Source organism: Squalius cephalus (assembly GCF_949319135.1).
Source record: "Squalius cephalus genome assembly, chromosome: 1".
In the NCBI taxonomy this organism is placed as follows: Eukaryota; Metazoa; Chordata; class Actinopteri; order Cypriniformes; family Leuciscidae; genus Squalius; species Squalius cephalus.
Genome location: NC_137122.1, coordinates 13,918,940 through 13,939,307, shown reverse-complemented (window position 1 = coordinate 13,939,307; position 20,368 = coordinate 13,918,940). Strand labels below are relative to the sequence as shown.

At 38.1% G+C, this 20,368-nt stretch overlaps 3 protein-coding genes across 3 annotated transcripts in view; 2 read left to right on the top strand and 1 right to left on the bottom strand.

The window, feature by feature from the left end:
* LOC307162833 (uncharacterized protein) overlaps window positions 1-20,368 on the top strand; it is a 302,806-nt gene that overhangs the window by 11,767 nt on the left and 270,671 nt on the right. The gene's annotated exons all lie outside the window — the stretch shown is intronic.
* Window positions 239-19,781, bottom strand: LOC307163312 (uncharacterized protein). Its single transcript, XM_079879351.1, has 3 exons — window positions 19,739-19,781; window positions 2,277-2,368; window positions 239-1,604 (listed from the first exon to the last, which is right to left on the bottom strand). The coding sequence occupies exons 2-3, from the start codon at window positions 2,308-2,310 to the stop codon at window positions 472-474; spliced, it is 1,167 nt and encodes a 388-aa protein (XP_079735477.1). The 5' UTR covers window positions 2,311-2,368; window positions 19,739-19,781; the 3' UTR covers window positions 239-471.
* The window catches only part of LOC307163322 (uncharacterized protein), a 326,027-nt gene continuing 308,280 nt past the window's right edge, over window positions 2,622-20,368 (top strand). Inside the window, exon 1 of the transcript XR_013822053.1 lies at window positions 2,622-2,778. The gene's annotated coding sequence lies outside the window, so the exon portion shown is untranslated. The remainder of the gene's footprint in view (window positions 2,779-20,368) is intronic.

Genomic DNA, 20,368 nt, shown 5'->3' with positions numbered 1-20,368 from the left:
CTGTATTTTAAGGAAGAACATTTATTTATTTACGATACATTATTCATTCACAAAGAAAATTGGTGTCCTTAAAGGTTGGATTTTTCCTAATTTTTTTAAATTAAGGCATTAAGTTCAGTTTCCAAAAGATGATTTTTTATTCCTCTTTTTAGTCAACTTTAGCATGGGTGTCTAAACTTATGCATAGCACTGTAGATTTTAAATACTTTTATTTATTTTTTACAGTTTTATTGTATTTTTGTTTCAGATTTTAAGCCGGGACAGTTACCCGGAATGACATTTTGGGACTTTTGAGCTCAATAGTTCCTTAAAGATTAATTATATATAATAAATTCTCACATGAGTAATTAAAGAGGGGGAGGTTGAGTCATTTAATGAAGTGCATTTAAAAATGTATACATTTTTAATATTATCAGTATGCTTTGGACACCAGAATTGACACGCCACGTCATTGACCCAGATATCAATCAATCAACAAAGTGTCCTGTGCGGCTTCTCTCCAGTGTGGATCATCTCATGTCTTTTCAGAGAAGATGAGTGACTGAATCTCTTGTCACAGTGTGAACACTTTAAAGGTTTTTCTCCAGTGTGAATAATCTGGTGCTGTTTTAAATGTTCAGCTGTAATAAAAGTCTTCTCACATTCAAAGCACATGTACTCTCTCACACCAGTGTGAATTTTCTGATGTCTATGTAAAGTTTGCAGCCGTGAAAAACTCTTTCCACACACAGAACATGAATGCGGCTTCTCCTTCGTATGAACTGTCAGGTGTGACTTCAGCTCTGATGCCCTAATAAATGTTTTCCCACACTGATCACATGAGAACGGCTTGACTCCAGTGTGGATCCTCATGTGTCCATTAAGGTCTGAAGATCGACTGAAATCTTTCCCACATTTATCACACTTAAACGGCTTCTCTCCGGTGTGGATCATCATGTGTCGCTTCAGGTGAGTTTTAAAAGCAAAACTCTTTCCACACTGATCACACGTGTGCGGCTTCTCTCCAGTGTGGTTCATCTCATGTGTTTTCAGATTTGATGAGTGACTGAATCTCTTGTCACAGTGTGAACACTTGTAAGGTTTTTCTCTAGTGTGGATCCTCTGGTGCACTTTTAAACAGTTCGCTGTAGTAAAAGTCTTCTCACACTCAAAGCACATGTACTCTCTCACACCAGTGTGAATTTTCTGATGTTTATGTAAATATGGCAGCAGTGAAAAACTCTTTCCACACACAGAACATGAATGCGGCTTCTCCTTCAAATGAACTGTCAGGTGTGTCTTCAGGTTTGATGCCCAGATAAATATTTTGCCGCATTGATCACATGTGTACGGCTTCTCTCCAGTGTGGATCCTCATGTGACGCTCAAGATTGTTTTTGCATGAAATTCTCTTTTCACACTGATCACACTTAAACGGCTTCTCTCCAGTGTGGATCCTCATGTGAATCTCAAGACTGTGTTTGGTTGTGAAACTCTTCCCACACTGAGTGCAGGTGAAAGATTTCTTGGCTCTTCTTTTCTTAAAAAATGTCTGTTTAATTTTTGAGCGACTCAAAGGTTTTTCTCCAGGTTTGACATGATGTTCCTCCTCCTCTTCACTCAGGTCTGGCATGAATTCAATGAGAGAAATATAAAGTGAAAGGAAATGAAAGTGAGCCGTGATGTAATATAATCAGTTTATAAAAAAGGCATAAAATTATCATAATATTTTATAGAAATTGTCTACTTTTTTATATGTCCTTGAAACTTTCCATGAATGAGGTAAATTTATCTTCCAATTATTATCTTTAAAACATCCCGAATCCCATGTTTCTTTAGCAAGAACTATTAAATATATTTGATCAATGAAACAATTATCTAACATGATATTAACATTAAAATATACAACACTGCCATATTTTGACACCAACTTTGAGACTGATATTTATTTTACTAAAAAGGTTTTAATTACTGTACAGTGCTGATTCATCAACGCTGTTATCAACATTACTGCAAGAAGAATCTTCTAAAAGTCTGGTAACATTGTTGCAAATTGGGAACCAGATTTAAAATAAATGTAAAATAAAACAGTTAAAATAGTATTTAGCTTGATCTGATGTTGACAATCAATATAAACATTTCTCAAACCTCCCTTTTACTGACCATTTGTTGAAGAAAACCCAGAACCTTCTGTACCATTTCATAGTTTAACTGTTTATCTAAATGTGATGAAGTGCTTGAATGTTTCTAACATGAATGTTCTTCAACATCATGAATGAATGAAGAATAAACACCAACCTCTTTGTTCTTCAGGATCTTCAGTGCATTTCATTCTGAAGGGTTCTGGATCACTCTGTTCTCACTGTCTTCTTTAAAGGGACACTCCACCTCTGGAAAGATGAATTTGTATTTAAATTCGGTCATTTATGTAGAAGAAATGTGTAATTATTTTTTAATTTGGAGCTTTCTAGACTGAGAAAAGCCAGAAAATGTATTTTTGGCTCATGTGGATGAAAGACAACAACTCCCAGAATGCAATTGCTTCGCTGCTCTACGAGGTCACTCCCAAGCCACGCCTACCGGTTAGAGAGCAGTTGTAAACAATAAAGCTAAGCTAAGTTACTAGTAGTCTAGTGACTATCCCACTCTTTTGCTGCAAGCCCCCAGATACCAACCAAAAAAAGACAGGCACCATTACCACCAAAGCCTGCGGGCCCAGCTCGCCCTCCCCCTCCTCCTGTGAGAGCTCTTCGGCCTCTGCCACAACGCCAGGGCCCACACCCTCCTCCATCTGCTCGAGGTGAACCAAAAACAACTGATACCAGCTCTCAGTGATATGTGTCGGGTCCCCGTTTTGATAACAGTAACTTTCTCAAATGTTTACAGAACAAGCGGGAACCCAGTGTGCCTGTATCTTTCTCTATTGCTGTTCTATTACAAGATAGAAAGACTAAGGCCTTCAATAGCCGTACAGCAAACCTAACTAATCTGGTGCCTATTACACGTCAAACTAAGATTGCTGTGGGGAAAAGTAAGTCTGTTAAAGCTAGGGTAGGTAATCCTGTTCAGAAACACTTTTTTTTATACTGGGTGAAATGGTCCTTCCATCCTGAGAGTAGTCAATACATTATGTGTTCAGAAAAAGGAATGAAAACAATCAGACCTCTGTAGCAGCTGTAGGACAGTAAAAACTCTGACCAATCACTGCCATTCGGTGCGAATGTAAAGAACCAATCAGATGCCTTCATGTCTCGTGCCCGCGCCCCACTGCGTGCACTCATCACATGTCACCGTTCCCGGAAATATTCAGCTCAAAGCACCTGCATATGCAGTCAGCGAAGGCAAACAAGGCAAAAACTACTTCCTCGGACCCTGCCCGCACTCTTGAACGACCTCCTCTGCTTCGCCCTCAACCCCGGACCTGTCCTCGAACCGACGATGCGGTACTTGTCTCCGGACTCGGAGTGTACGTTAGTCTTCATTAGAGTCAACAATGTTTTCATCATGGAAACTCTTACATGCAAAACACCATATATGTTATGAATCTTACACGAAATTCACCTTCATCACAGTGTAACTGATGGTAATGGAAAAACGTGTATCAATGCAAACCTGTTTTTAGTTTTGCCTTATAAATATAGCTCGTTACCTAATATAGCTAGTTACCGAATCAAACTTTACCAGTATCGATATGCTAGCTTGATAGTGAGTACTAAAAGAAATCTTATTTGTTTATATACATAGTGATAAAGTTAGGTATTTTATTACATGTGATTCTGACATGATGTCACTGTATGTACTGCGCTCCTTCCTCTCCACTCGTCTCAGGTAAATAATAAATGCGTCTTCCAGCTCAGCCTGAGCGTTTGGCGTCGCGCGTTCATGTGTTTTGGGGGCGTGGCTTTGGAAGGAGCTCAGAAGGGAGGGGGTGGGAGTGAATGGAAATAATGAGCTGTGTTTATTGCAGATTAAAAGGTCTACAGTCACTCGATTTTTATATTCTCTTTTTCAGAGTACTTACATTTTAATTATGTATTGGTATATAAAGACAGTTTAAACAAATTTGGAATGTTTTTTTTTTAGAAAAATATTACCTACCCTAGCTTTAAGTTAGCATTCTTTAACATCCGCTCACTTAAAAATAAATCACTTCTAGTCAACGACTTAATAACCACAAACAACCTGGACTTTAGGCTTCTAAATGAAACCTGGCTAGTAGACAGCTGCAGTGCAACAGTCCTCAATGAAGCATCCCCTCCTAACTTTACTTTTATGAGTGTCTGCAGAGCTGGTAAGAGAGGTGGGGGTCTAGCTGCTCTTTTTAAAGATATCTATCAATGTAAGCAAATATCATTTGGGAATTACTTGTCTTTTGAATATCTGGGTATTGTGTTAACCCTTGTGCATCCTTGAGGACATTTTTGTCCTTTTCAGTTTTTTGTTTTTTTTGATCACTTTGCCTGTGTTAATGCTAACTGCATAAAATTTGGCACGGGTGTGTATTTTTATTGGAATTTTACTATTTCATCACCATTTCCTTTAAAAAATCTATTTTGCACTAGTTACACAAAATACTTCCTCTCAGCGCCTTTTGGACAAAAATGGCCCCATTGAAACCCATTAACCAATCTTTTTAAATAGGCTTTCATTCTGTTGGCAAGGCTTCAAAATTTACATTTTTACAATTTTTTATCAGATGGTGCCATTTTTTCAGATTAGGCCTATAAAGCAAATACTCGCTTTATTCCTGTTTTGTGCTTCGGCATATTATAGAGCCAACTGGATAAATTATGCAACGATAATTGTGTGGGTTTGTTGGTATAAACTTCTATAATTTTTTTTGGTTGCACTTTTTTCACTTCAACAACAATCTGCCAAGGGTCTTCTTTAAAATGAGACCAAACTTAAGTATTTGCTCCCAAGCATAACATTTTTATGAGAGTTTTTTGACTTGGACATTTTTGTCCCTTTTGGACCTATGAGTAAGTTTTTTTGTTGTTGTTGTTAATGTTAACTGCATGAATTTTGAGCTATTATAGAGCCAGTTGGATAAATTATGCAATGATAATTGTGTGCGTGTGTTGGTATGGATGTCCCAATGAGCCAAATAATGAGAAAGAACCAAATTGCTTACCACAGCTATGCAGACGACACACAGCTCTACTTAGCCCTATCGCCTAACGATTACAGACCCATTGACTCCCTGTGCCAATGCATCGATGAAGTCAACAGCTGGATGTGTCAAAACTTTCTTCAGTTAAACAAAGACAAAACTGAAGTCATTGCGTTTGGAAACAAAGATGAAGTTCTCAAGGTGAACGCATACCTTCACTCTAGGGGTCTAACAACTAAACATCAAGTCAGGAATCTTGGTGTGACACTAGAGTCATACCTTAGTTTCAGTAGTCATGTCAAAGCAATAACTAAATCAGAATACTATCATCTGAAAAATATTGCAAGAATTAGATGCTTTGTTTCCAGACAAGACTTAGAGAAACTTGTGCATGCTTTCATCACCAGCAGGGTGGATTATTGTAATGGACTCCTCACTGGCCTTCCCAAAAAGACCATAAGACAGTTGTAGCTCATACAGAACGCTGCCGCCAGGATTCTGCGCAGAACCAGAACATGTATAAACACATCACACCAGTCCTCAGGTCTTTACACTGGCTCCCAGTTAAATTTAGGATTGATTTTAAAGTATTATTACTGGTATATAAATCCTTCAATGGCCTAGGACCTCAATACATTGCAGATATGCTCACTGAATATAAACCCAACAGATCACTCAGATCATTAGGATCATATCAGCTAGAAATACCAAGGGTTCACTCTAAGCATGGCGAGTCTGCTTTTAGCTATTATGCCAGCCGCAGCTGGAACCAGCTTCCAGAGGAGATCAGATGTGCTCCTACTGTAGTCACATTCAAATCCAGACTCAAAACACTTCTGTTTAGCTATGCATTTACTGAATGAGCACTGTGCCAATGTTCGTACTGTATTTTATTTTTTTTAACTGTTTTTATTATTCTTATTTCTTTTTATTATTTTAATTTCTTCTGTGTAAAGCACTTTGAATTGCCATTGTGTATGAAATGTGCTATATAAATAAACTTGCCTTGCCTTGCCTTGCCTAGTAGTCACAAAATGTCCGGGATTCGGCTTTTGCATTCTACAATCGCCATTCATTGTGTTTACTGTGGCGAGCAGGACGAGGCTGACGGCCTCGGGAGAATGACGCGAGGCCGGTGGCGTGATTACTGATGACCGACACCTGTGAGGAACTGGTCTCGTATCTCTCACGGAGGAGCGGGTATTTTCTTAGCAATGGTAAAACGCACATCAACCGATCACGCCACCGGCCTCGCGTCTTTCTCCCGCGGCCCTAGCCTCGTCCTGCTCGCCAAAGTAAACATGATGAATGGCGACTGTAGAACGCAAAAGCGGTGGCGTGATTACAGATGTGCGCCTGTGCGACGCGCCGGTCTCGTGGGCTATCTCTCATTGAGGAGCGGGTATTTTCTTAGCAATGGTAAAACGCACATCAACCGATCACTTGTTTAGCGTTCATGTAAACACTACATTCAGATTCACTAATCGGAATGAATTCAGCTAGATTGAAATAAAAGGTGTGCATGTAAACAATGAATGGCGACCACAGAAAGCAAAGCCGAATCCCGGACATTTTGGACTATCTCGACGGCCGGACATGCAGGTTTCTGCCAGTGAAATCAAACGCACTGGCACTGATCTGTGATAGGTCTGTTAGCGCATTGGTTCCCAACCTGGGGTCCGCGCCCTCAGGGGGGCGCCAGAGTTCACAGGGGAGGCGCGGGAGCGGATATGCTTTCAGATGAATAAAGATGCATAAAATGTTCCACTAATAATTTTATATAAAAATTGTTTTTCAAAGTTTTAAAAAAATCATAAGCTAACAATGCCGATTTCAATTACAATTTCGTTATTTCAAATGTAAGCGCGTTGTGCGTGGTAAGCGCGCTCATAATGTAAGAGACGCCGGCGCGACCACAACATTACCCAACATCAAATGGCAAACATAATGCAAGCGGAACGAAACTGCTCGTTATTGTGTTAGGCGGTGGGCCGAACGCTGCTATCTGCTTTAGTTTTTGAAATGATAGATTGTAGCGTTTATGGTAACAATCGTAATTAGGTCATATATGAAATATTAGCTCGAGCAATATTCAAATTTGGGGAAATATTAAAATCATAACTCATAGTCATAATTCATAAATTTCACATATGCTATTACATTACCTGCTAATTATCAAAAATATTTCGTTCTATAACTGGTCTCTCATCAGTCATTCGACCAGCGAATACTTTGATTATACCAGTTAAGAAGGAATATTTATATTATCAAACCTCAGACAAATTCTCTCCTGGCCGTGGATGCAAATTGCTGGGTTTATGATAGGGCTGCACGATATTAGGAAAAAATGACATTGCGATATTTTATTTTTCTACGATATATATTGCGATATGAAATGAAATCTAATCTATTTTTTTCTTACAAACAAATATGGGGTAAACACACTTACATTCTCATTTTAAATGATTTAAAAAGAGTATTATTTAAATTAAATGATTTGTTTGTAACTTTAGGATATGGTTTGAATTGTTAACATTAGTTAATGTAGGCTATCTAATAACTAACATGAACTTACCATGAGCAATACTTTTGTTACTGTATTTATTCATCTTTGTTTATCTTAGTTTATAAAAATACAGCTGTTATTGTTTGGTAATTTTACTTCACAGTGCATTACTGTTAACACATACTGTACAACTTTTGATTTCAATAAGGCTATATAGCCTAAATATTGAAATTAATGTTGTAGAAGTGCAGTTTACTAATAGTAAATGTTAACTAATGTAGTTAAATAGTTTAATAAATAGAACATTATTGTAAGGTGCTACCGATTTTTTTTTTTTTTTATACACCAATTCAGACGTCTCGTGAGTTCAGTGTTGGACAGGTCAGTTGTTTAAAAACCATTCATTAAACTGAATCGGTTCGGGTTCAAAGGAATCATTAGTTCGCGAATCTGACATGTAGGCGAGTCTACGGCACGCGTTGTGTAATTACCTCGGCAGTTTAGGATATCGCACAATATTTGTCAACACAGAAAACATTTCATCACTGGATAGTTTTTTTGTTCGACTCCATCGTGTCAATTGATTTTGATTAATATGCGCGACTCGCGAGGGAGAGAGAGAGAGCAAGACAGCGCTCGTGTTGTTTGAAGACGGTGAAGGTGAGCGCGCACGCGGCCGGGGCTCTCTCGCTCTGCTCGTTCTTAAATGCGCCCTGTTAAACTAACAGGACTTAAAAACACATGCAAATGTTAAACTTTCACTCTATGATGGTTAAGATGTGCAATTAATCCGCGAATCATATGTGTTAAAAAGGCCGGGGAGCAGCTGGCCCGTAAGGTTAATGAATCACGGATTAACTACGACAGCCTACATCGCACATCCTGCGATGTGACTATCGTGGATTCGCACATCGCGATATCGATGTTTAAACGACACATCGTGCAGCCCTAGTTTATGAATTAAAATAAAGAGCTAGTAGCCAGATCTTATCGCAATTTCATTGACAATTAAATTGGTGGGATTGTAACACAGAGTCAGTCAAAGTATAAAAGATTTATTTAATCAAAAATGACACACAAAGGATTATATGCATATAGGAAGTAATATAGGCCAATCTACGTACGTAAAATTACACAAGACCCACGAACGTTTAAACAAACAAACATAAAACAGGACTTGATCAGAATGAAAATAGGAAGAAAGTGAGGGAGAAAGTATGGTAATTTACAAACAGAACCTTTTAAGACACAACGGAAAAGCAGCTTCGAGAGATTGATCATTTTGATACTTGCAAATTGTTCCTTTGTCTGTGTGTGAAGCTGGCGGAGCCGGATCACGTGCGTTCTTCTTCTGGATCGTGTCTCACCGATTTGTGCTGGCGTTTCGCGAAAGTTCTTAAAAGCTTACTGAACGTAACATTACCGAGAGGTACGGAAGTCTCTTCCCGGTGCGGGAAGGGCGAGAAAACTTGGTTACAGGACGAGACTGGATTTTTACATACGCGGCTCGTTTGGATGAAGGCCCTGTGCCTTCTCTCGCTCCGCTGCACGTGGAGCAGGGAGGGGTGAGAGTGCAGAGTTCAGAGTTCGGAGTCACGAGGGTGAGAGTGTATGAGCAGAGAGAGCGGCGTCTGCTTGTGTTGTGGTTTTAAAGCAGCGCGGGGTAACGCCCTGTTTGATGACGAGACCCAATGAAATCTTTCGGTTCTGAGGCGGGAACGTTTCATTGTTTGTGAAAGAACGCCTCTTCTGATCGTACACAGAAAAATGCATTAAAACTTTAATACCACATTATGTCTAGGAATAAACATTTGTGCGGAATATAGTAAAGAAGCTCATTACGATCCGTAGGATATCACACCCGACATTAATATCAGTTAATGAAACAGATACATCTCAAATGTATCAACACACGTGTCCATTACATCTGCAGAGGTGCATAAATATCTCAATTTATCCCATCACATCCCATAGACAAGAAAACTACATAAAAACATTTTGATAATGATTCATGCGTGTGTGTAACTTGTGTTTTAGGAGTTACAGAGTGGTTTGGTGTGTGTGTGATTCAGAGCGGGTTTTCTCTTGAGATCGGAATGTCAGTAATGTCTTTGAAGCTCACACTGTCGAGAGGGGGGAAGCGAGTCGTAAAAGGGGGTTCAGTTACAGACTTTGCCAAGTCTGTGGGAATTAGAAAGTGTTTTCACTTTTAATTAGTATATAAATTAAAAGTCCATTCTTACCCATCGAGCCATAGTCGCTACAAGATCCTCGAGGATAGAGTAGCTGCTTTTTTCACATAAACTAAAAAAAATTTTTCTGAACACGTATCCGGTTGTTGGCAGTATGAAGTCGATCATATTTTTTTGAAAACTAAATTTACGTTCAATAAACGGATTAGGCAAACGCGAGGGAGTACTATACATCTAACCAATCAAAAAACGAATTCTATCGTCACGTGACTAATGTCTGCCAATAATATTCGTTCAAAATATAGTGCGTAGTACATGAGTAACTTACATGCCATAAAAGCGGGAGCACTTTCTATGGTGTAAAATCACCATAACATATTCTCTAACGAAAACTACACAATCAAACATTTTCCAGCAGGAATCCTATCCTAAGTCGAGAAACATTAACAGCGGCATCAAAGATTCCAGGTGTAATGGCTCCGGTAAGTACTCCGTGTAACTGCTGTTTACCTGTCTTATAACGTTGGCTGTTAGTGTTAGCTTAGTGCATGAACTCTGTAAACCGATAACATATAACGTTATTCCGTTTTATGTTTGCATTTGCAGGTAACGTTACACTTGTTAGAAATGACATACAGATCACAGAGAAGAAAATATTTGTTTAGAGGAGATACAGAGCTAACGTGTTAACATGTAAACGTTAGCTAGATGTAATTTTAGCAGTGCATGTTAACGTTAACACAGTTATTCTATCAGGCTGTAGCGCCATAAATTAGGATATCAAAGACGATTACTAGACAGAGATTATCATGCTAGCATCTTGTTAAAAGCATGTGTGTGTGTGTCTGTCGAGCCTAATGGTATGTTTTTATTATTCATATTGACACAAGGTGTGATTACTGTATGCATTTTAATCTGGGCTCATCTAGTTACTCTTATTTATTTTGTATTTTGTAATAGCCTCATACCATGAACCAATAATTTTACTACACTATTTACAACTCTGCTAATCTGTTTCCCCAGGTAAACCCAGATCCTCAGCCCTGCTGTGAGACATCTTCTTGACCTGATCTGACTAGGCCCTGACACATCTATTCTGCTGAAACAATGAAAATGCCCTTTGTTTTTCACTGTTCATCATAAAACCCTTTTAAAGGGATAGTTCACTTTGAAATTAAATTTTGGTATGTTTTAGCTTACCTCAAGGGCATCCAAGATGTAGGTGTCTTTTTTCCGCAGTAGTTTAAATTTTGATATTTTTAGGTCAAACCGTTCTTGTCTCTCAGTCAGATAATGCAGGTCTGTGGTCACGGTCTCAAAGAGCATGCACAAAGTCCAAATTAAAACAATTCCTCATCGTCCAAATTAAACAATTCCCCATCATAAGTACACATTGATGGCCTAACCCCTCATTTACACTGCAAACGCCTGCGGCGCATTACGGCTGCGACACGGCTACCGGAGCTGATCGCGCCCATTCTAGTCAATGCTTGTGTTTACACCGGCCGCGACGCATTTCAGAAGCTCTCTCCGCTCCGCTTTGCTAAATATAGGCGCCTAGTCTATTTTTGACGGACGCATGTCCAAGTCGCACCGGAAATACAAAATAAAAGTAAAAAAAACCCGTCAATTTCAAAATAAACACCCTGTGCAGACTCCCAAACGTATTGCACGTTTACACCGGACAAAACATAAACATTTACCCAATTTACCCATGGTACTAGAAACCCCAAAATCAGAAAAACACGTCGGACAGACAAATCACGTGGTCTCACGCATCAAGTCGCTCCGCTTCTGATATGCTCCCGGTGTGAATTGGCACCGCGTGGAGGACGGAATAAAACCTTGTCGCAGCCGTAATGCGCCGCAGGCGTTTGCAGTGTAAATGAGGGGTAAGACACGAAACGAGCGGTTTGTGTGAGAAAACGAACAGTATTTATATCGTTTTTACCTCTTGTAACACAGCCACGTCCAAGTGATCTGAGGGCGCGCGCGTGCGCATCCTGGTGTGTGACGTGTACGCAGACTGGTGCATAGATATATACACTAGATGTCGCCTTGGCTACTGCAGTTCATTAGAACGAAACCGTAGCCAAGGTGACATGTAGTGTATATATCTATGGAATTGTTTTAATTTGGACTCTGTGCATGCTCTTTGAGACAGTGACCACAGACCTGCATTAAATGACTGACAGACAAGAACGGTTTGACCTAAAAATATAAAAATTGAAACTACTGCGGAAAAAGACACCTACTATACATCTTGGATGCCCTTAAAGGGATACTCCACCGTTTTTTCATATTAAACTATGTTATTCCCTTAACTAAGACGAGTTGATACATACCTCTCTCGTCTCAGTGCGTGCACTAAATCGCTCTGTCTTGCGGCAACACTTTGTTAGCACTTAGCTTAGCCCAGTTCATTCAATATGTGCCAAGCAGAGAAGCTACCAAACACCTCCACGTTTTCCCTATTTAAATACAGTTACTCGCGTAGTGTAACTCGACCTAGGACGGTGACACAAAACAAAACGTTGCGCTTTTCTAAGCGTGTAAAATGGATAACTATATTGTATGGCGGAATACCATAGCAAGTGCTTGTGAGCACTTCGACTTGGCGCAGTAATATCTTCACTCGTGAAAAATCCTCTCACCGGCCCCCGCTCCCTCTGGTGAAGATATTACTGCGCCGAAGTCGAAGTGCTTCCAAGCACTTGCTATGGTATTCCGCCATACAATATAGTTATCCATTTTACACGCTTAGAAAAGCGCAACGTTTTGTTTTGTGTCACCGTCCTATGTCAGGGTTTCCGCGGGGTTGTAAAAGGTAGTAAAAGGTAGTAAATTAAATTATGCCAAATTAAGGCCAGTAAAAAGTAGTAAAAAGTAGTAAACGTCATCTGACGAGGTAGTAAATTTTCGATGCCCCATCTAACTGGGTCTATATCATGGGTGTCCAAACTATGGCCCGCGGTCCAGTTTTTATTGGCCCGCAGCCAGGGTCCGAAATTAACACCCGCCAAGCGCCAAGTGCGGTTAGATTTTCCGTTTGGCGAGTAAATCTCAAAAGGCTACCCGCCACACTGGCGGGTGAATGTTCATCATACCAAAATAGTAATACAAAAATATTGCAATTGCCTTTTGTAATGTTATGATGCCTGGAAATTAGTTCAAATCTCCTGCGAATCTAGAGCGAGCGAGCGAGCAAAAGCGCGCATGCAAACCGTGTAGCGAGCGCACGGCAGAGAGGGAGAGACCTTGCGTGTGTGTCTCTCTCTCTCTCTCTCTCTCTCTCTCTCTCTCTCTCTCTCTCTCTCTCTCATGCAGTGGTGACGCGTTCATATAAACGGCACCTAAACGCTGTAAAAAAAATATTATGACATTTTAATTGTTTATTAATAAACAAGTGTTTCTGTGTCAGCTGCAAAGATGAAGTTGACACTGACTCGCGATCTTCGCAGTAGTGAACGCGCCGGAGAAAAATGCATTTCTTACGGATTAGCCTATAGCCTACTTTTATTTAGTTTTGAATGGTTCTGTTTAAAAGTAGAAATTTCAAGCTTTCTGTAGATAATAGATATAGGATATTTCTAATTTGTTTAGGTCTGTGAGGCGAGTATAGCCTAGGCTACCTATACGCTGAGTTTCGGTTCATGTCTGAACGTGTTGTGATTAGGGTTGGGAATCGTAAGAAATTTTCCGGTTCCGGTTCCGATTCCGGTTCCACCAAACGATTCCGGTTCCGGTTCCGATTCATTAAAAAATATTAAAACAACTAATAAAAAAATAGTAGTAAGGGAAAAATCCCAAATGAGTTTAACAGACTGGTAATGTCAACAAATTCAACATATTATTAAGCAATTTTTGCCAAAAAAAGTTTTTTTTCTGAAGGAAAATCAAAAATTCTGCATTAGAATAATTTGGGACCTAGCTTATTGTATCTCCAGCAGTGGAGAATACCCTCTCTACCAGAAGGGGTAGAATATGCTTGAACACAGTAAGATGTGTGTAGAACAGATTATTTTCAAAATCGTTTTGAACGATTGATTTTAATAATTTTAATGATTGATCGTTTTTAATGATTGACTTGTTTCATTACTGGATAAATCAGCGCTCTAGCAGTTAATAAACAGAACTGCATGCGTCTTGCGGAAGAACATTGTTGCCGGAGCTACTTCTCTCTATTTATGTCTATGACGAGTCATGCAGCAGGGTTACTCCATACTCCGCAGCGGTTGCGCTCCGCCAGTCTAAAGTAGGCGATAGTCCGAGTATAAACGCTTATTGCAGGCTTAACGTAGTAATTCAGGATAAGACAAAAACACGGTTTGAAAAAAAAGGCATTCATGATGCACTCGCTCATACATTTAGTAAATTCTGAACACAAAAAAAATATTCATGCGTCTTTATGTTTTGAAGCATCAGATAGGCTATAATCGATACACTCGTTATTTGAAGGCAGCGACTTTCAAAAGGTGATTTACTCTATTTTAGTTGTCGAAGACATCAGTGTTTATACTCTAATTATAAACTTTTATCTCAGTACTTCTGTGATCATTTGAATATTTGTAACATATCTATACTGTGTGATTGTAAAGCTGTTTCATATTGACAGCTGCTCTCTCTGGGTCAGCGACAGCGCAAACAGATTCGAATGTTCAGGGGTGAGGTTTTTGTAATTTAGGAATAAGATCGCGTGGGTGTTTGAAATGAATCAAGATCTTTTAAAGATTAATCGTGCAGCTCTACTGTCTTTACTCTCTCTCCGTTGATATTTGACGCAAAACGAAGGCTATTTGAGGAGCGCGAGGGCTTTATTACTATTTTTATGTGGTGAGACGTCGCTATTAAAGGGTAAGCTGCCAGCACTTCGCCAAAACAGCGCACCACACTCTAAAAAGAGATGTGTTAAAAATGACACATGTTGTGTCAGTTTTAACACATGTGGTGAGTGTGCTCAGGGACAACACATGTTGTGTCAAATTTAACACAATAAATGTGTAAGTCATTTTAACACACAAATTGTGTCATTTTAAAAAATAAAGCGAAAGGGCCAGATGCAAAAATATTAACCGTTTAATCAATAGTCGAGTATAGAACGCATGTGCACACAAAGTACAACACAATGTTTCAAGCTCAATGACTGGACAGACTCACTGTACTGGACATTATTCAGTTATTCACACTTCAACCCCTAATTGATAATGCTGCTTTTGACAAAAGTTCATGAAGACATAAAGGTTAACCGAGTTTGCACTTTGAATTTTATTAAAATGTAGCAACTGACAAAATATATGTATATAAATAACTTGTATTTACACTGGCCTGTTTGTTTGAGAACATAGCAAACACTGCATACCATTCACAGTGATGGTGAGTGTCGGCGCTCAAAATGATGAGTTGAAAACAACACAACCTGTAGAAAGAGATGTTAAAAATGACACATGTTGTGTCAGTTTTAACACATGTAGTGTGTGTGCTCAGGGACAACACATGTTGTGTAGATTTTAACACATGTTGTGTAGATTTTAACACATGTAGTGTGTGTGCTCAGGGACAACACATGTTGTGTCAAATTTAACACACAACCTGTGTCGATTCTTAACACATCTCTGTGTTTATAAGGACTACACATTTTGTGTTACCTTTAACACAACTAATGTGTTATTCCTCTTACACAGAAGTGTGTTGAAACCTTTTACACACTAATGTGTTATAGTTACACAACTTGTGTCAGATATGTGTCACATGTGACTGTAGTCGGTGTGTATTTGCCAGAGTTACTTCCTGTGTTTTTACAACTGAGTGTTTGGATGAACACTGAAACGTATTGTTAACTTGTGTTTATGGAGTCCAGTGACGTTTAATAAAGAGTTTGTTTGAACATTTGGATGGTTTAGACATCATGAATCTACATAGACGAGCTCTTATTGAGAATTAACTGAGGTTTGATGTTTCATTGAATGTTTTATTTGAAGTCACCAGAATCGTGATTAATGGCTCCTTTATTTGAGCTCTTGATTCTTCTTTTAGTGTTTCTCTGGCTGCTTTAACTGTATTTTAATAAAATACATTTGTTATGGCGAGTGAAAATATGATCAGATGTTTCTTGATGATAATCAACAAGTGCTGATCTGATCAAGTTTATGAGTAAATGGATGGTGCACATTTAATTTATTTATGTGCTGTTAGTTATAATGATCTTGTGACACTATATCATGCTGTCCAGTAGTGCAGAATAATAAAATAAATGTTTTCTGAAAATTTTAATCTGCAGCAGAAACTAGTCAAACACAGACATCAAGAATCTGCGCATGAATCTCAACAATGGTGACAAACGAAAAGCTTCATGCCGCAATGCATGCTGGGAGTCATGGATGAGATTTGCACTATTGTGGCACCCAGCATGCATTGCTGCATGAAGCTTTTTGTTTGTCACCATTGTTGAGATTCATGTGCTGATTCTTGATGTCTGTTTGATACCTTAGACTGTAAGATTCGGTAAGAACTGTGTATTTATTAATTAATTTTAAGCTAATTGCATTATGCTAATCTATTATGTATTACACTCATCTTTCAAATATTAAACTCTTTCTGAGCTTCAGCTGAACAATTTTACATGTTCATGATGATAATATTATCATCGGAGCATATTTTTCTCGTGTTTATTTCTGCTGTTTCAAATGTGTTAAATTAAATACACATTTATAGCAATCAGAAAACTAATGTTAAAGAGTCAAGGGTAAAGAGCTCAAATAAAGCTGACACTAATCACGATTCTGGTGACTTTAAATGAAACATTCAATGAATCGTCAACAGCAAAACCTGTTAATTCTCAATAAGAGCTTCTGTAGAGTCTGACAGAAATAAAGTCAATCTGGTTATTAATAACAAGTGAAAGCAGCATTTGAAAAAGACATTGAAATGATCCATTTTATGGGATACCATATAAAATATACCTATAATTTTCTTTCATAAAAACTGCCCTCCACCCAGTGCTATTCTATCCAGAGTTACATTTTAACACACATTGTGTCAAAATGCCATCAACACATCTTGTGTGTTGTTTTTTAACACATCTCTTTTTAGAGTGTTTCCAGTGTTACATTTTAACACACATTGTGTGTTAAAAATCTACACAACATGTGTCAAAATGTGTTGTTTTTTAACACATCTCTTTTTAGAGTGTTTCCAGTGTTACATTTTAACACACATTGTGTGTTAAAAATCTACACAACATGTGTCAAAATGCCATCAACACATCTTGTGTGTTGTTTTTTAACACATCTCTTTTTAGAGTGCAGAACCGTTTTCGGAACCGAAACTTAGGAATTTCGCACGGTTCCGGTATTTTTTCAAAAACACAACCGGTTCTGGATAAGAACCGGATATCGGTTCCCAACCCTAGTTGTGATTATACAAAATAATGAAACATGGATTAAAATTAAGATAAAATTAATACAAAACAAAATTCGTTTCAAAGAGAGGCTTTGTGTTTTCTGTTTGATGTCTCTGTGAAAGTTTTAAAAGCATCCTTAATGGAGAACGAACGGTTAGGCTACATAACATGTTTTTTTCCTCAAATGTAAACACGAAATAAAAGACAAAATACTTTTTAAAAAAGACAAACCATCAATTTTTGGGGAAAAAATATGGATTTATAGCTTTCGAAAAAAAATCTGGATGGATTAATAGCGTTTTGGAAAAAAATATGGATGGATTTATAGCGTTTTGGGAAAAAATATGGATGGAAAGATATTTCATGTCTTGTCACTTTACTTAACACTGCTACAGTTGAAGTTTGAAGCCGTGTTGGTAGTAAAAATATTGTGATGGTAGTAAAATAGGTGGTAAAAAGGTAGTAAATTCAATTTAAGAATCTCTGTATAAACCCTGTATGTCGAGTTACACTACGCGAGTAACTGTATTTAAATAGGGAAAACGTGGAGGTGTTTGGTAGCTTCTCTGCTTGGCCCATATTGAATGAACTGGGCTAAGCTAAGTGCTAACAAAGTTTTGCCGCAAGACAGAGCGATTTAGTGCACGCACTGAGACGAGAGAGGTATGTATCAACTCGTCTTAGTTAAGGGAATAACATAGTTTAATATGAAAAAACGGTGGAGTATCCCTTTAAAGGGTAAGCTAAAACATACCAAAATTTAATTTCAAAGTGAACTATCCCTTTAATGTTTTGCTCATCTGATTGGTGGAGCACATTTTCAGTTGCTATATGTTGAAAAATGTGTCCACTAGATGTCGCTGTATCTATAGTAGCCTTTTATAAGAATAAATATATAATAATTAACTTTATGTGTTATTACATTATATAATTATTTCTGTGTGATTTTTCAATATTTATGAGATGTAAATATCAATTTGTTTGGGGTTAAAAAGGATTCTAAGCATTTACACCATGCATTTACACCATGCAAAATCTAGCCTAAATCAAAAATATCAATTACTGAGTTTGTTTTTATAATAAATGACACTTCTAAGTGTAGCTGGCGCGGTCTGCACTTCGCCGACTACTGCGTTGTGTTCTGGTGCACTGATGACAGGGTCGTATCTAGCGAAACAATCAGTAATTTAAAAAAAAAAGTATACTTTTAACCACAATTGTTCATCCTGTGCTGGTCTGGTAACGCACCAGGCATTACATCATCACGTTGGAAAGGTCAAGCTAGACGTGAGCGGATGTACCGCCCCATTGTTTGTCCGCCCAAGGAGGACAGGTTTTTTTTCTAGCTTGACCTTTCCAACGTGATGATGTAATGCCTGGTGCGTCACAGACCAGCACAAGACGAACAATTGTGGTTAAAAAGTATACGTTTGACTGTGACTGATCGTTTTGCTCAGCTGGGATCGTTTTGAAGCACTTTAAAGTCTTTTGAAACTGCATTGATTTGGACTTCAACATCTTGGTTATCATTGAAGTCCATTGTGTGGAGAAAAATCCTGAAATGTTTTCCACAAAAAAACATAATTTCTTTTCCACTGAGGAAATAAAGACATGAACATCTGGGATGGCATTGGGGTGAGTAAATTATAAGGAAATTTTCATTTTGAGGTGAACTACTCCTTTAACTATGGGCTTTTACATTAACATTATGCAACATGAAATAAACCATCTTCCTTTCAATAGTTAACATACAGTATGCATGAAGCAAAATGTACATGCTTTACATCTGTGCTGTTCAGTGCCATACTGATTTCACGCAGCCGCCATTTTGAAATCGAAAGTGAGGCTCCGGTGGGAAAAACCCCGGAAGTAAAGATAAACAACAATGCCTTTGGACTACCAACCTGAAGCTGCTGCCGCGATTTACACTATTGGATGTTAATATCCAAAATAGGATATATAGTTCATTCCTGCTTCTTTTTTTACTTTCTGAATTATATTAAAAAAATATTTTATTTATAAATGAATTTCACTGTATATAGTCTAAAGTATAAAAGAAATGTATGTACAGTTTTAGAATTGACACAACATCATTAAACACAACAATACGCCATCGCATTCACGACTCTCCTGTGATTAAAGGCGACACTTCCGGTTTTCTTCCCACCGGAGCCTCGCTTTCGATTTCAAAATAACGGCTGCGTGAAATCAGCGTATTGGACATCAATACAAGAAATCTTTTAAATGAACACATTATATTCTAAACCTGGTATTTGGAAGTACAATTTCAAAAAGAGCAAAAGTTTAGGATTCTATTGTCAATCAGAATCAGTCTAACATAAGAAAAAGGACAACTGAAACATGTGGGCTGCATCACAAGACGATAGAATGGCGAGCGCTAGCACACAGCAAAACAAACCACGAGGTTAGCCATTTGAAGCTCTCACCATAAAATACACGTACAAGTTACCATGTGCACTAAAACTAAAGTTACAACACGTATATTTCAGGAATATTTCAAGCTTACATCGGACTGATGTGAACACCCACCTCTCTCGGTCAATTCCAAATACTCCTCGCTGCTGACTGTAGCGCGGTGACGTCACGTATGTGTTACCATGGTGACGCGCAAATTTACATAATATTTTAAAAAAATGTTACCTAAAGTAATAATGAAAGCAGCAAAAAGGAATACATAGTTTTAACTATGCCTGATATAAGGTAAACTTATAAGGAATTTCAGAGTATATTGTGTATATCTGTGTAATATTTTACAGTTTTTCACATTCTGTTGCACTTCACTGTCTAAATTACTGTAAACATAATGACACCTTATATATTTCTTATTTTAATCATTCCTCTGTAATAGTTCATAATTGTTTATTTTTGTGCATTATATAGGCTATTATAAAACATTTACTCCAATAAAGTAGTTTGAATGAAGTTAAACCAACTACATACAGTACATTGTTAATCTCTGTATCCCATTTTATGCATGCCAACTTAAAAAAACAAACTAATAACACTGATCAATTTTATTTCAAAACAAAGATGATAATTGTATAAAAGAAATATGTACACATACAGATTATCAAATACATACCTGTACATCAACACACACACACACACACACACACACACACACACACACACACACACAGGTAGTCCTTGTATATTGCA

Coding starts and splice junctions, on each gene's coding strand:
- LOC307163312 (XM_079879351.1), bottom strand. CDS start 2,310: ATGAAATGCACTGAAGATCCTGAAGAACAAAGAG. Junction 1,605..2,276: donor AGATCCTGAAGAACAAAGAG/GTTGGTGTTTAT, acceptor AATTCATGCCAG/ACCTGAGTGAAGAGGAGGAG.